Below are 16,930 nucleotides of genomic sequence, written 5' to 3'. Positions count from 1 at the left end.
ATAAGGGTACTATTGTTTACATATTTCAGATTGTATTTTGTGAGTGTTGTATGTACAGTATAGCCTACTATTAATTAGTGCGATAATGACAGAGCAGCCCTAAATGAAGATCGGTCCTGTATCAGATCGGTGCTTGCATACTTGATTGAAATACAGCATGTAGATTTGGCAGTTAAACATGTCACAGTGCTGCAAACGCTGTAAAATCTCAGTTCAACATTATCTTTATTCTTATTTGAAGGGTTCTGATAACATACATGCGTGTTAAAATAAAAGACGTTACAAAAGAGTTACGGAAAAATACACTGAAAATGTTTGTCCAGGCAGTTTTTTTTTCTTTCTCCATATAATGAACATCAAAACTTGCTAATTATTCAAGAAGAGTCACTGACTCAACATTGTGCAACACTATTCGGATCCCACATGCCAATTTACGCTGCTTGACTTTTTCGTAAAAAAGGAGTGAAGAGTTTCTTGCCGCTTTGAACTCATCTGGATACAGCGCGGGACCGCTGGCGCGAGCCTGGGCATGTCGTGACGTCACAAACCGAGTGACTGATTGCCATGGAAACGTAAACATCATGTATATCTTGTCTCTTTGAATTTTAAATCATTCTGCATTTATATACATTGCTCCATTAAAACCTCAACATGTCGAGAACACAACTGTCCAATGAAAAAGTGCGTAATCTACGCCCCTGGGTTGTTGGGACTGTAGGGCTTACCCTCGGGAAAATGAATGGTGTCATGAATTAAGGAAGCGAGTTTCAAACTAATTTTGAGCTTTTGGCTTCATTATAGACTTTCTTTAGTTATTTAATTACATCTTGGCAAGACATAAGTAAATAAATGCTACACTTCTTTATTATCTCATTGTGGTAGCCTTGAGTAGAAGCCAACATCTCTCTTTTCTTCATAATATTTACTTCTGTATCAGCATCTACACACATGTGGTTTACTCAGGTACAGTGTTTATACTGAGCTTTTTTAATACCATGACATATTATACACTTTCGTGTCCCCATAAAGCATGTTTTCAAACACATACACACAAATATTACATACTTGGACAATCGGTTCTTGAGCTTCATGTCTTGGAAGCATGAAACATGGGCAAGAGAAAATATCTGAGTGACTCCGACAAGGGCCAAATAGCGATGGTTAGACGACTGGATCAGAACGTCTTCACCACAACATCACCAAGTCTTGTGGGGTGTGTTCCTGATATGCAGGCGTTAGTACCTACCAAAAGTGGTGCAAGGAAGGAGATCTGGTGAACCGGTGTCATGGTCATGGGTGCATGTGGGGAATGAAGGCTATTCTATCTGGTCCAATCGCTGGTCATGATGAGAAGTTATCAGAACACACAGTGAATTGCTGTTTGCTGCTCATGGGGCCACAGACTGGTCAGAGTCCACCACCAAAGAGTATAAAATGGGCACAGGAGCATCAGAACTGGACTGCGGAGCAATAGAAGAAGGTTGCCTGGTCTGCTAAATCTGCTTTTAGATCATGTGGATGAGCGGGTGTGTGTGCGTCAATTACCTGGGGAAGAGATGGCAGCAGATGCACTATGCTATGGGGAGATGATTCAGATAATCCTTCAGGTTTATTTGTAAACTAGTTTTGCGTGTTGGAGGAGGGTTGGAACTAAACTCTGCAGGGCTCCAGGAACCGAGTTTGACACCCCTGATGCACACCCTTCAAGGAAACGGGTTCCTCCCAAATGGTAGTGGCTTCTTTCAGCAGAATAATGCACCTTGACACACTGGAACATGACGAAGAGTTGAAGGTGTTGGCTTGGTCTCCAAATTCCCCAGATCTCAATCCAATTGAGCTTCTATGGGATGGGCTGATCCATTAAAAAAAAGGTCTAAATCTAGCTGTAAATTTGAGCTATTTGCAAATAATATTTTACAAAATGCACACATTGACTCTTATTTGTACTCAAGTATCTTGTCTCATCACATTCAGTTATGAATTACACGAATCGCATAAATTATACCATATTTTCAACTCTAAACATTGACATTTAAGAAAAAAGTTGAGTAGTTTGTATCATTACGATTGTCGTAAAACAGTTGTCAAACATTATCCCCCGGTTTCACAGAAAAGGCTTAAGCCTAGTCCTTGACTAAAATGTCAAATGTCTGAGCTATTTTAACTGAAATGAACTTGCACTGACTGATCTTAAAATAGATCAGTGCCTTTGTTTTGTCTCAAGATGCACACCAGTAATGTTTTTTTTTCTAAGGCATGTTTATAAGAATCACTTAAATGTCTTAATTGAACTATGGCCTAATCCTGGTTTATCTAAGCCCTGTTTGTGAAACCAGGCCTATATTTTTCACTACTTCCTACACTAACTGGAATTCGCACTCGGCTTCTGTGAACGGTAAAGCTGAATTCTTTGATTTGATTGGCTATCTATAACACTATATATCTTCAATACAGAATAAAACACTTTAAAAAGACAAATAAATGCATTGAAAAACACTTGAACTTAAAAAAAATTAAATTTTCATTTTTATTATTCGTCAAAAATGCCTATAATACTACATATTACAAGTATATTCATGATAATGCAGGACACAAAATGCACCTGTTTTGTATAATGAATCACATATTTACTATAAATAATAGTGTTCATAAACTAAAAACAAATGTTATCGTACAGTAAACATTGCTTTGTCTGCAAGATGTTGAAAAGGAAAATGATATCCTGAGATAGAGATAAAATTATGCAACTGGGTGCTAGAAAGGAAACAGCTGTGATATAAGAATACCATAAATGTATATGTATTTGTTTGACTTATCTGTGAAAAGCACACAAGATATACAATACAGATCTGCTGGGGGACCTGCATGAAATAACAATTCTGAACTTCCTCATACCTGCAAAGAGACGTGTGCAAGCCAATGTCATACAGTGCTAAAAACAGATTTAACTGTCTGTAGATTCCAACAGCATACTACTGTTTTATTGGAAGTGTTTTGTGTTTAAAAAGACCATTCGATTATTTGTTGACAATGCTCTAGCTTGGATACTGTAATACGCTGTACATTGTCCTCAAAGCAATAGCAATAGTTCAAACTTCTGAATTTCATGAACTATCAACATTAAGAGTCTGCAGCACACTTTCGAGTATTGTAACAAATCCTCTGATGGCATGCTGGTTTACGGGCTGCTGTTTGACAGATACCACCAGGCTTTCATCACTGCCAGGGGCCTGCGGAGCCTCCTGCAGCAGTTCGGCGAGGATCAAGGTCCCCGTGCTCCTGGTGTAAATGTAGGCCTTCCATGGGACAGTGTCACCCGGAGTGAAGGCCAGAGTCTGGATCTTCACCAGCTGTAGCCGTTCTGGGTCGAAGGAATCCCAGAGTTTGCCTGTGGAGAACCTCCGAGTCCAGCCACATTTTCTCAAAAGTCTCATGGGATAGAGGAGGACCAAGAGATAGACTGATCTCCTCTTCTGTGTCATCTGGGCTGGAGAGGGTTACATCTGAACTTTCTGTTAGTCAGAGAAACACGGATGGGGTGAGACAGTGAGATTATGCTATATTAGTATTGCATTTATTATAAAATTATCATTTAAAATTTATAAAATATTATTATTAAAGTATTTAAAATAAAAAACATTAACCAAAATAAAATAAAATATAAATAAATAAAATAATTTTTTATAAAAAAAAAAATGTTTAAAGTTGCAGTACTAAATTAACTAAAACTAAGAAATAAAGTGTAATAAAAATATATACAGACATTTAAAAAACAGGTAGGATGAGACAGTTATATGATGCTGTATTGGTATTGAATTTATTATAAAATTAAAAAATTAAATGTACATCATTACAATTTACTTACTGTAGATTTAATCAAATCACAATTAAAATTATGTAAACAATAAAAAATGAGTTATTGTCAGGATTATTATTATTAACTAAAACGGATTTAAAATACCCTTTTTAAGTAAACATTATATGAAATAAAATAAAATAAACATGGTAAAAAAAAATTCATTTCTGTTAAATTACTCAAATTAAATATACTAAGAACTAAACCTTAATAATAATTAATATATATAAAAATATCGCTAAATATAAAATATCATTTTTTATACTTAAACAAAAATGAAAATCATAAAGAAAATGATGCAGCTAAGAGAGATCTGCTTTACCTGGCAACAGCTCCTTTTCTGCACTGCTGGATGGCTGGTCAGCGGCTGATACAACAGCAGTCTAAGGGCATAAATCACGTCCAGCCAGCGGGTCGAGCGTGTTGAAGGTAGAGGCCCACTGACTAATGGGCTCTTCTTGCCGTCTGGTGAGAACACTCATGGACGGATCGTATTTGGGTCCGGTTACAACCTTCCTCGTCTCTTCAACTCCCCGCTGAAGTCGTCTGTAGTACAGCAAAGCCCGGTCACGCACACGTCACTCTCTTCCTCTGCGGTGGACCAAAGAATATTATAAATCAATTACAGAAGCAAGAAGCTCTTTACTAAATGTGTCAAAGGAAAAGAAAATACCGTAAAGGGCACATCTGTGACCATTTCTCAGAATGAATCGCAAAGACCGAAAATAAAGTAAAATGAGAACAGGGAAGGAAGGGCTGTGGCACAGTTTCTAAAATACTATGGGCACATAAATGACTAGCATAATAGACTAATATGTACATATGTATTGCTAAGAACTTCATTTGGACAACGTGATTTTCTCAATATTTAGATTTTTTTGCAACCTCAAGACTCCAGATTTTCAAATAGTTGTATCTCGGCCAAATATCGTCCTATTCCAACAAACAAAAACCTCAATGGAAAGCTTATTTATTCAGCTTTCAGAAGATGTATAAATCTCAATTACAAAAAATCAAGCCTTATGGTTTTGTGGTCCAGGGTCATATATACCTGGAGGAACACAATTATTTTTGTTCTTTTGTTGCTTCTGTTTGACATTGTCTGTAAACATGCTCTACACACCAATAATGTAAAAGACGGCCCAGCATGTCTTGAGTCTCAGCAGGGCGGCACAGGAACATCTAGACCGAGGCGGTCAGCAGCTCCATCTTCACGGCCGAGGACAGCTCAGTCTTCAGCCAGTCTATGTAGCCCTCCATCACACAGGGGGCGCTACTGATCTGATCACCATGTTCTCCCAGAAGCCATACAGAGCCTGCTTTCCCTGAGAAAAACAGTGAATGGATTTTTCCTTGTCTGATAGGTCAAACATTTTACGTCAGGACTATCAGCTGTATCTTTAAATGAGGAGGTCAGATATGCCTCGGCTTTCTCTAATTCGAGGCATCTGTTCTCCAGAGAACTTCATTAGCCACTGTATACAGACTGGCCTGTAGTGATGCTTGATAGTGTATAGAGACTAAAAGCCGCATATGACTATAATGTTTCCATAGTCCTGGTTCTGCTCCCAACTTAAAATATCCATGGCTTTAAACTAGCCCTATTTTATAATCTTTATATGAGGGATGAAAGACAATTTATAATCAAGGGTCAATAGTGCTACCATGTAGGGGTGTTCGATAAGACGATTTTTGATTGTGGACGATAAAAATGTCTCCACGATCTGCTTTTGAAGAAATATTGAAGTATCGTGCTACAGCACACATTCAATCAGCTGCAGTTCTGGCACCACCGTATCAATATACTGTACAGCACGACATGCATTCACATCAGTATTAAGTCAGCGGTAGAGTTACACTCACGGAATACTGCACTTATTTGCAATCCGGTATGCTAGACATACCTACAGTTTTCACAGAGGACCTCTCCTGGACTAACAACACTGTAGCACTGGCCAAGAAAGCACAGCAGCGTCTCTACTTCCTCCGCAAACTTAGAAGAGCCAGAGCCCGGTTTAATATAGTCGGGACAGTTATACTGTAAACTTATGAAAACAAAAATTAGTTCAGAATGGATTCTTCTGATTAACCTACAGAAAACACCTCTGACTGGCCATTGCTTTCAACAGAGATGCCTCTGATTGGCTACAATACTCAACGCTGCAAAAACACAAACTTGTGGTTTTGTCATTTGAAACCAGAGCGTGCATGCAAAAACACACAGGAACGTTTAAAGGTGGTTGACTACAAGTGGGGTGCAGATATGAATTGGTACTGTAAAAAGTCCCCCCCCCCCTCTCATTGGATCTACACATCTCATAGGTGACCTATTTTGATCTCAAAAAGGTGAGTTTTCATCTATTTATTACCTTTTCAACTGCAAGACATATGCTAAAATGCTTGAAATTATTTTTGTAGACAATGATAAATTGAGATATTATGCATTATTTTACAAAACTAACACTTTTTCCATTTTGTTTGTATGATTGTGAAGAAAAAGCATCGAAAAGCGCAGAATACAGCCTGCTTGTTGTAGACGGTGAAAACAAAAAGCAGGTGAATCATCTCACCTCACTATCTTGAGGACTGTCAACACAGGCCTCGACGGTCTGACACACAGCGGCTGTACTCTGAGGACAGAGCCACACCAAATCCCTGAACGTCTGGATCACGGCTACACACACACACACACACAGAGGAAGAGTTGATTCTGTGAACTAATTATGTCTGTTAGTAAACAAAGCTATTATCCAGGCTGAAGAAAGTGCCTGCTAAAAGCAAACAGTACCACCTTCAGAAAAAAGCGTTCACACAGGTGTGGCTCAGTTTTCTCTCATACCTGACGTGATGTGATCCTGTTTCAATGCCAGCAGTCCGGTCAGGATATCCAGACACTTTTCACTATATGTTCGAGCAATACGACCTTAAAAAAAAAAATACTTAACATGAATTTGGAAGTAACAGTAATAGTAATTTCAGCAGAAAGTTGCAATGATAAATTAAAGAGTGTGATTTATATTACTGGACAAGCGATATGAAATGCTATACTGCCTGCTGTGGAAATATTAAAAGTTAACCTTAGTCAGTAAATATATTTTATTTGACAAATGAAAACAAAACCATTAAGGATTAATATTCTGTCTGTTTAGAAGTATATGTATTTTTTTCATTTTACATACCACTTTCTATGAAAAGGGTACAGATTGTGTCCCTTTACTTTTGTGAAAACAAAGGTTCAAATCCCATAATAAATCTGTAAGATAAATGATTATATTTTAGCGTGAAGAAGCTAGTTTTACTTAAATCTCTATACTAATATCCTTAAATGATTATTTTTGCCTGTGCTGAGTGATCTCAACTGTATCTAATAATTAAAATCATACATTATTATAATTAATAATGTCTTAAAATAAATATAAAAGTAAAATAAATATTATATATATATGTGCTTTCAAACGATTAATCGTGATTAATCACATCCAAAATAAAAGTTTTTGTTTACATAATATATGTGTGTGTACTGTGTATATATAAACACACACATGCATGTATATACATTTATACTATTATTTTATATTATATATAAAGAAACAATAAAAACACTATTCAAATTTTACTATGTCAATTTGCTGGCCGTAAATGCAGGGAATCCATGATAAATCCTAAGCAGGTATAACTACATGCATTGGGTGGCGCTGTGGGGCTTGTTAAGTTGATAGTATTTGATCACAGAACGTCGTCATCATCTACTTCAAAGTTTGGATTTACTTTGATCTAAATGATCTGACAAAATGTAATTACTTCTGATCAAATGAATTAGTGAATACTATCACCACCACAATGAGAAATCGTGAAATCCAAACACAGTGGACTGAGAAAAACAGCTGTCCATCACTGCATTCACGACTGCAGGTGAGGTGGAACGTTGCTGGGACATATGTTGGCTGTTGTTGTGGTCTTCTGGATGGTTGCTAGGTGTCTTGGATGGTTTTTAGGGTGATAGCTGCTAAGGTGTTGCTATGCTGTTGTTTTTGTTTCCTGAATGTTTGTTTGGTGTCTTGTGTACTTGCTAGGATATTACTTGTTAGGATGTTGATAAGATGTTGTTGCAGTGTTCTGGGAGGTTGCTAGGTTATTGCTAAGTGATCACTAAAGTGTCCTGGGTAGTTCCAATGGTGTTGCTTGTTAGACAGTAACAAGGTCAACTGTTGCAGTGTTTGTTGGAATTAGTTTGAATGTTGTAGCTGTGTTCTGGGCGGTTGTTAAGTGACTGCTAAAGTGACCTGGGGGGTTTCTAGGTTGTTGCAAGGCTGATTGTTAGGGCATTGTTAATGACTCCTAGTGTGTCTTGGATGGTTGTTGCTGGGCTGCTGTTGTGTTCTGAATGCTGGCTAGAGTGTTGCTAAATGAAGTGCCCTGGGTGATTGCTGGTTGTTCCTGTGTGGTTCCTGTGTGGCTAAGATGTTGTTACAGTGTTCTAAGGTGTCCTTGCTAGGGTGTTGCTTGTTAGAGTGTAGCAAGGCAGACTGTTAGTGTTTGTTGCTGAAGTATTGTTTGAATTATGTTATTGTGTTCTGTGTGGTTGTTAGAGGGATGCTAGAGAGTATTGGATGGTTGCTAGGGCATTGCTTGCTAAGGTGCTGTTGTTGTAGAATTCTGAATGGTTGCAAGGGTGTTGCTAAGTGATTGACAAAGTGTCCTGGGAGGTTTCTAGGGTGTTGCTTGTTAGCATGTTGCAAGGCTGACTGTTGTGGTGTTCTGGATGGTTGTTAGGGGGTTGTTACATGACTGCTAGGTTGTCTTGGATGGTTGCTAGGCTGTTGTTATGTTCTGAATGCTTGCAAAGGTTGCTGAGTGATTGCTAGGGTGTTGCTTGTTATGGTGTTGCAAGGCCGCCTGTTGCAGCGTTCGTTGCTGATGCATTGTTTGAATATTGTCGCTATGTTCTGGGGTGGTTGTTAGGGTGCCTTGGATGGTTGCTAGGGCACTGCTTGTTAAGTTTTTGCTATGCTGTTTTTGTAGAATTTTGAATGGTTGCAAGGGTGTTGCTAAGATGTTGTTGCAGTATTCTGGGAGGTTGGTAAGTTACTGCTAAGTGACCACTAAGGCATCCTGGGTAGTTGCTAGGGCGTTGCTTGTTTGTTGCGGAGGCACTGTTTGAATGTTGTTGCCGTGTTCTGGGTGGTTTTTAGGGCATTGTAAATGACTCCTAGTGTGTCTTGTATGGTTGCTAGATCATTGCTTGTTAGGGTGTTGCTAGGCTGCTGTTGTGTCCTGAATGCTTGTTAGGATGCCTTGTGTGGTTGCTAGGATGTTGCTTGTTAGGATATTGCTAAGATGTTGTTGTGGTGTTTGCTGTGGTATTGCTAAGTAATAACTAGGGTGCCGTGAAAAGAGCACATCTATGATATTCTGGGTCTAGACAGACAAAAAGAACATACAAACCTGAAGTTGCACATGTTCCTCAGAGCCAACCCTCGCACCATGGGATTGGGATCAGCGCAGTCTCTACGGAGCGTGTTGATGGCCAGCAGCGCCGGGTCAGGCTTGTCACTGGCATAGGTGCACATGTACAGATAAACCAGCTTCTTCTGAACAATATCGACTGTAGCACTGGCTTTCACCATGTCCATAAATAAAGCAGAGACATCCAGGCCCTGTGTCATGTACCTTCGAAGAAACAACATTTCACAAGTTCTGTCTAATTAGCTATGGTGAAATTATCTAATTACGATTATTATAATGTAATTATGATGGAAATCGATGTACAGATGTAAATTAATATCGATGTACAGTGGTTTGATACGAGCGCGTCTGAAAAAAAATATCTAGGGAGGACACAGACTGAACTGATAATACAATTTGTTCTAAACATGTGACAAGCTTTATATGAAGGGCTTTAACAAACTCATAAGATATAGTAGTTTCAGTTTAAATCGGCTCGCGCTCTCCCCGTCAGTTGCTCTGAGAGAAAGCCTGCTGACAGAGATGCTTCTCGCGCTGTTTAATGTGTTTGCGGTTTTCCTTAATGCATAACTTACATTTCACAGGTATATTCTCCATCTGTAAATATTTCAATTTTGCTGTCAGAAGTGCATGAGCTTTTGCTTTCCGATTCTCCTCTAAACTTCACTGACTTCATTTAGAAGGAGCACCATAACAAACGTGTATGTAACATACCTCAGTAAATCAACATACAATCATCTAAAAACAAGAGTAAAAACGGAATATTAGAGGAGCGTATTTATGTCAAACAGGAAGCCCGAAATTAACGTCATCTATTTACTTCCTCTCAAAACATGTTCTGAAATTCCAAAATAAAAGCCTTGTGACTTTTTAAGATAAAATATAATAATCTGAATAATAAAATAAACATTTTGCTTAAAATATATTTACCATAAATATTTCAATAAGTATAGATCTATCTAAGCTACGAACTGTCTTTTTTCCATTTTAAAGTGATGTCTCAACAGCCCCTTTCTACAGATCGAGGTTATAATTCTTCTTAAAAAAAAAAAAAAAAAAAAAAAAACATGCTGACTTAAAATGAGCAATTTTTATTTATTTAATTTTTTAGTTGTTTTAGCTTATTTTAATGCTTGTTTAGAAGTTGGAAATTAGAAGTTTGCTGAGGCCCCCTAGTGGTTGTCTATATTCTGTAAATTCACTCATATTTATTCATATTATTATTATTATTATCCATCTATAGCACTGTAAATATGTGTGATCGTTATGCATTTTAAATATTCTGACTTAACAAGTCCTCATATGTTTTCGTATTTTTATTTTTTTAATTATTTAATTTATTTTATATTTGTTTATGGAAGCTTCGCTACCAAGTAAAAGTCCTTGTGTGCGCAAGCGGGTCTTTTATTTTGGCATGCGGTCGGAGCGGTCATTCTGATTGGCAGTCGCTAGGCGGCGCTGGACAGCAGCAGCAGCGAGTCGTGAGCGGCGTGTGTGTGTGAGAGTGTGTGTATCTGTGTGTGTATGTATGTGTGTGTGTGTCAGCGAAATACTTCTGAAGATGCTGGAGAGGTAGCTAGTCTGACGGGATGGCCGGAATCATTAAAAAGCAAATCCTGAAGCACCTGTCCAGGTAAGATGCGCGTGGAGTGTCGTGTTTTGATTGATCAGCTCGCCTCAGATGACTGACTGTTATCACGGGACTCACACACTCGCTAATAAACAACACACACACACACGCTCAGTGCTGGAGATCTCTGGCTTTAATATAAATGCATATTTAGGGTCAGTTAGCAGACAGGCTAATCACTGCTGGAATAACACAAGTCACCTGCACACTAAACACAAACACTGGGCCTGTGACACAGCGGTGTCGGCTTAATCTAGCCGTTCTCTTGAGGTAAACTCGGGAAACTCATAATTAGCATAATAGCTAATATACAAGTACTTTGACCAGAAATAAAAAGCAGCATCAACGGAGATGTTAGCTGTGTTTGTGCTTGTTTACTCATTGGGTAGTTATGGGCTGTCAACTGAAAGGTTGTAGGTTTGAATCCCGCAAGGCTGATCAATGAAATCACCTCTTGATTAAAACACATCTGCTGATGTTGGACGTCCTGGGTTTTTATTCATCCAGCACTCCTACCAATCAACTTCTGGTCATTTCTCTGGTTTTAGGGCTAGTTGATGGTATAGAAATCCAGAAATATGTCATATTTGGGTCAGTGTTATTTTAGTATCGTTGGTAAACGATTATCATTTTTATTCATGTTTTGAATAGGTTTGTATATTTTTTTTCTCATTTTAATTCTAAAACTTGAGTTAATGTTTTAGTATTTTTCTAGTATTTTATTATTTTTATAGCAATTTATTATGATATTTAAAAAAATGTCAATATTTTTATTTCGGTTTTGGTTACTTTAGTACTGCAAGTTACACTATATGAAAATGTTAAGTTATATCTACTGTAAGTTATGTTTTTTAAGTTATATTACAGTTTATTTTTCAAGTTTCAGGTTTATTTATTTATATTGTCAAATTTCATTTTATTTCTGGTAACTTTATTTATGCATTTTTTGTTTTAGTTTCATGGTTTTAGTTTTAACAATAATAGCCATCATTTGGGTGAAATGTACCTGTTGTAAGATGCTATGCAGTAAAGACGTGTGGTTTGGCTGGACTGAAAGCCCTTTGCCCTGATTCAGTTTTAGAGGAAAGGTTGTCTTGAAACAGATTTGGTCCTGGCTGATCGATTCGGTGACTATATATTATGGTAAGTCCTCATACTGGCCATTGTGGAAGATTGTGGGTCAGGCCATCGTCTCCTTTTATACTTGTCATTTTAAAACGTGGCATTTGCTTTTGCCAAAAATGTAGGAACACTTCAACACCCATGATGCACCGATCCGTAGTTAGTTTTCACAAAACCCCAGAGCTATCAAAAGACTTTGTCCATTTAGACATTGTAATAATGCAAATCTGGTTAAAAACCCACAAATTTATCCTTTAAGTCACTTAACCTCAGGTTATTCCAGTGGTTTTGTCCCTGTAATAAATGAACTTTTAGTCACTTTGAATAAAAATCTGCTGTAATGCTGGAACAGAGATATAAAATAACTCTAATTGTACGTCCACAGTCCTACAACATGTCTGATTCTTCAGAAGGCTGAAGCCCTTGTACTCCAGTGTTTTGTCTCTGATTACCCAGCAGGCTCTCTGTGGGTGTAAAACACATGCTAGTTCCTGCTGTTCTGAGTCACGGCTGAAGCTCTGCCAGCTCTCTCTCATTCAGATCAGCCTCTCCTCCGTTCACTGTCAGAGAGCCATCATATTGTCATGCTTGTTCACACACACACACACACACACACACACACACACACACACACACACACACACACACAGTCTGGTCAGCTATCCTTGTAGGGACACTCCATAGGCGTAATGGTTTTTATACTGTACAAACCATATTTTCTATCGCCCTACACCTAAACCTACCCCTCACAGGAAACTTTGTGCATTTTTACTTTCTCAAAAAATAAAAACTCATTCTGTATGATTTATAAGGTTTTGTAACCATGGGGACCTCAATTTAGGTCCCCACCGTGACACGAGTCCCCATGAGTCTGTGTGTATTCAGGTTTAAGTCCCCACCAGGATATATAAACCTGTACATGCACACACACACTCGGACCTTCTCCTTAGTAGCATTTACTAAAGCAAACCTCACTGTTACTAGTGGTCATACTGAGGTCATACCGAAATACTGATTTTAGCAGACCTCATCTCTGAATATCAAGCTTTGACATTATCATTTTTGTTCTACAGACATAAATGCCACTTTAAATGAGGGAGAGACATGCTGTTTCTTTTTCAATCATAAGTGATTAGACATCATTTTTGCCTGGGAGACAATAAACAAGGTACAAAAAAGGTGTAAAATCCATTAGATTTCCATTGAAGGAGTCATATGTAGCCCTAGTATTAGGTTGCAGGTCAATTTGACCCATTCGATTTTTGAATAGTTAGAAATACTGTTTATGGTGTTTATATATTTATTTTTGTGACTTTCTCATTTAGGTTCATGAACATGCTTGTGAACACTGAAATCTTGTGGAATATGCGTACAAAATTTATACCGAGATTGTAACCTGCATTTTTCATGGTTAAAGGCAGCTGCAAATACCTTTTTTATTTTTATATATTTTTAAGGATAATGTTTTTGCACTTTTTTTAAATCAGTTTTTGCATGTTCAGTACGCTGGGAATTGAACCCATGATCTTGATGTTGATAACTCCATGTGCTAATACAGTTAACTTACTTACCGTTTATAATATTCACAGTTTTACTGTTTCACACTTTACTATTTCACCTGATTTTGTTTAAGCTGCTTCTTTTATTTATGTATTTGTTTGTTTGTTAATTTAGTTCTAATTAGGGTCAATTTGTCCTTGACCATAATGATGACACTCAGATTTTGAAACTAATGAGGACTAGAGACCAGAATAGCCTTAGCATTGTGTTGTTGATGAGTTTTGACCAGGCAAGCACCACTTTAATTTTTCTCTTATTGTCAGTGTGTGAGTGGCACTGAACAGCCAAGACTGCTGAAGTCGATTAAGCTGCTGCTTCATCTGCTGAGTGATACGGATATCCAGGACAATCCTGCTGGAGTAACCTGGGGTTAAGTGCTTTAGTCATATGATAGCTCGTGGCTCGCTCCATCTAGGGATTGAACTAGCAACCTTCTGCTTCTCAGGCTGTAGAGACACCATACGCTCAAAAGTGAAGTTTTGTGGCCTTTAATCCATGTCGGTCAGCATTGAGGCCTTGAATGCAGTTACACACATTCAATTATACTTACCCCTCCCAAAAAAACTAGAATACAAATATAAATGACTCATCTTGCACTCAGGGGCGTTTGCAAATGAGATCTCCCTATAGAGAACATCCTTCCCCGAGTACCACCTGCAACTGACTGGAAAACGGTGGTTTGAGATTGTGTCTTAAACTAAAGGCTATGGGCTATTGAAAAAGACAAGCCATTTAATGTGTCTGGCCTGGTAGGAAATGAAAGATAGAAAATTGAGACGATTTCCTGAGGTTTTGAACTGTTAAACCCCAAGGCTTTGATGTTGTGGTCTTGCGGAAGCTGTCCTTTATAATAGGGTGTTTTGTCATCCTCTGGGAGGGAAGCTTTTAGTGAAAGGAATATTTCTAGCTGTGGTCTCTTCACAGAACGATGAACTCGCATTACTGAGAGAGTCTCGTCTATGGTTTAGTTTAGTTTTTCACACTGTTTGTTAAGATCTGCGGGACAGAGGAACTACAGGAGCGTAAGAAAATAGGAATGTATAATGATGGTGTGAGCAGATAGACGTGATCCAGCCCTCTTACCCATTCATGTGTGCTGTTAGTGCATGCGCTATTATACTCTGAAGTAGGTTGGGGCGGTATATGAAATATTCAAGATGATTTTGCTGGCAATATAAAGTTAAACATTATGAATAGCGTGATGTTTTTCTTTTATAGCATCGATTGCTGCTTTATTTAATCAGAAAACAGTCTAAATAATATTTGTGTATTTTGCTTTAATTTTATTAGAAGTAGGCCAACAGCGGGAGAGGCTGCCTCTGCTGCAGCTATTACTGTTGACTCTGTCACACACCGAACGCGTCATTCTGTACGTGCTTTAACAGATTAAATGCAGCGATCCAAAGCAGGGAATCTAATCATCATTTAGACAAATCTTTGCTTCAAGAATGAGCCACACTGTTGATGTGATCGCTAGCACACCCTGAGCACATGTGAGTTAACGTATTCCTCTAATCGACATATCAGCATAATCTTTCACATCGGGCCGATGCCGATATTTACATTTAAAGCCATTATCGGCCGATTCCTATATTGGTCCGATAATATCGGGCATCCCTACTTTGTGTTCATCTAGTGAAAGTCAGTATGTAGTAGTGTTGTCAAAAATATCGATATTTCGATAAATATCGATACTGAAATATCTGAACGGTACCAATATTAATTTCCCGAAGTATCGATACACCGATACTAGCCGAGCTGTCACTTTCACTTCTCTCCAAAGGCGCGTGGACAAGCACCACACGTGACCGCACTCGTCTCCTTCGCTCTGGTTAAATAGCAAAAGTGAAGTGAATAGAAAGATGACTGCTCTGGTTGTTAAAGAACACAGCAGGAGCGCTATCTGTAGGGATATATGATCTCCGCGATGCAGAGAACGCCACGGAATCCAGTCATAAAAACGGAATTTACAGTTGAACGCGGAATGTCACGGAATTTGTCAAAGTTTGGATGAATTAATCAAAAGTAGGTCATTACACTTAAATCAAATCGCGATATGGACTAGTATCTGTAAATATTAAGCTGCAAAAGTGGATTTAAATATGAATCCTGCATGTTCTGCGCGTCTCTGTGTGAATGTGCTGCACGTGCGGTTGTGTTTACTAATGTGGCGCTCGCGGTGATTTCAGCGTCTGCCGTCTCAATGAGGACATAAATACATCAACAATATCTCCAGAACTGATCTGAAAGCACTTTACGAGCATTTTACCATTTAATTTGAGTAAAACTAGCATCATCTCATACACACACAGAACTTTAGAAGTATTCACGGCAACCCGTCAAAATAAACGTTCGGTTTAACTATATTACTATTATTAAGTAGAATGTACATAATACTACTACTTACTATTACTGTTAATTTTTTTAAAGAAATAATCACAAAATATTTTAATTTTAATAGTAAATCCCCTTCATTTGCCAAAAATGTAAATGTTTAATTTTCATTAATTCAAATATAAATAAATTAAAATTGTTTTATGCCTTCATCTGATATCCAGTAAAATTTAAATACACAACAAAGAATTTCTGAGGAGGAAAACACATTTCATAAGGCTACTGTAAGAATAAATAAAAATAGTTTGTATGCATTCAAATAATAGACATGCTAAAACACAGAATTTGGTAACAATAAAACATAAGGTGAGAAAAAAATAAAACATTTCATACGGCCCTAAACGTGTCATTTTTGTTACACTTTTAATAAATTAAATGTTAAATTGTATAATTTTCATGATTTTAATGAATTAGACATGCTTTTAGATTAATAGCATTTAATTTGACCATTAAAAAAAAAAAGAGTCCAGAAAAATTCAAACAGACAAAAATTGAATGTAGAAAAAAATAAAATGGAATTTGGGGAAAAATAAAACGGATTTCATAGGGCCCTATATCTGGAAATATTTTGGTTATGAAGCAAATGAGAATATCAGCAAATAGAACTTTGGATTTTAATTAGTACATGTATTAGTAAAGGTTAGTTTCAATTAACATTTAACTAAGATTAATAAAAGATTAATAAATAAATCAACAAATGCAGTACCTCAAGACATTTTTTTGTTCATGTAAATTATACCGCATGTTCTCGACTTGTTACATTTATCTTTAAATTAAAAAAATTACCCCCTTAATATTGTGGCAGTTTTTTTCTCCGTGGTATCGAAAATGGTATCGAGTATCGATATTTTTCAAGGTATCGTATCGAAGTTAGAAATTCCAGTATCGTGACAACACTAGTA

The 16,930-nt window shown here is 37.5% G+C and overlaps 2 protein-coding genes and 1 pseudogene across 3 annotated transcripts in view; 1 reads left to right on the top strand and 2 right to left on the bottom strand.

Moving 5' to 3' along the window:
- Window positions 1-16,930, bottom strand: part of LOC306859737 (uncharacterized protein) — a 708,874-nt gene that overhangs the window by 456,378 nt on the left and 235,566 nt on the right. The window lies entirely within an intron of this gene.
- LOC306860059 (AP-4 complex subunit beta-1-like) lies at window positions 2,552-10,153 on the bottom strand (annotated as a pseudogene). The gene is made up of 8 exons (XR_013786069.1): window positions 9,965-10,153; window positions 9,898-9,919; window positions 9,285-9,526; window positions 6,696-6,779; window positions 6,427-6,530; window positions 4,980-5,181; window positions 4,179-4,432; window positions 2,552-3,512 (listed from the first exon to the last, which is right to left on the bottom strand). The product of XR_013786069.1 is annotated as an AP-4 complex subunit beta-1-like (transcript).
- LOC306859576 (bridge-like lipid transfer protein family member 3A) overlaps window positions 10,912-16,930 on the top strand; it is a gene marked incomplete at its 5' end in the record, with an annotated part of 38,807 nt that continues 32,788 nt past the window's right edge. The window contains one exon of the mRNA XM_079400675.1: window positions 10,912-10,955. Within this exon, the coding sequence (XP_079256801.1) occupies window positions 10,912-10,955 (44 nt within the window). The remainder of the gene's footprint in view (window positions 10,956-16,930) is intronic.

This window comes from Barbus barbus (assembly GCF_936440315.1).
Source record: "Barbus barbus genome assembly, chromosome: 40".
NCBI lineage: Eukaryota > Metazoa > Chordata > Actinopteri > Cypriniformes > Cyprinidae > Barbus > Barbus barbus.
This window is presented reverse-complemented; position numbering and strand designations above follow the sequence as displayed.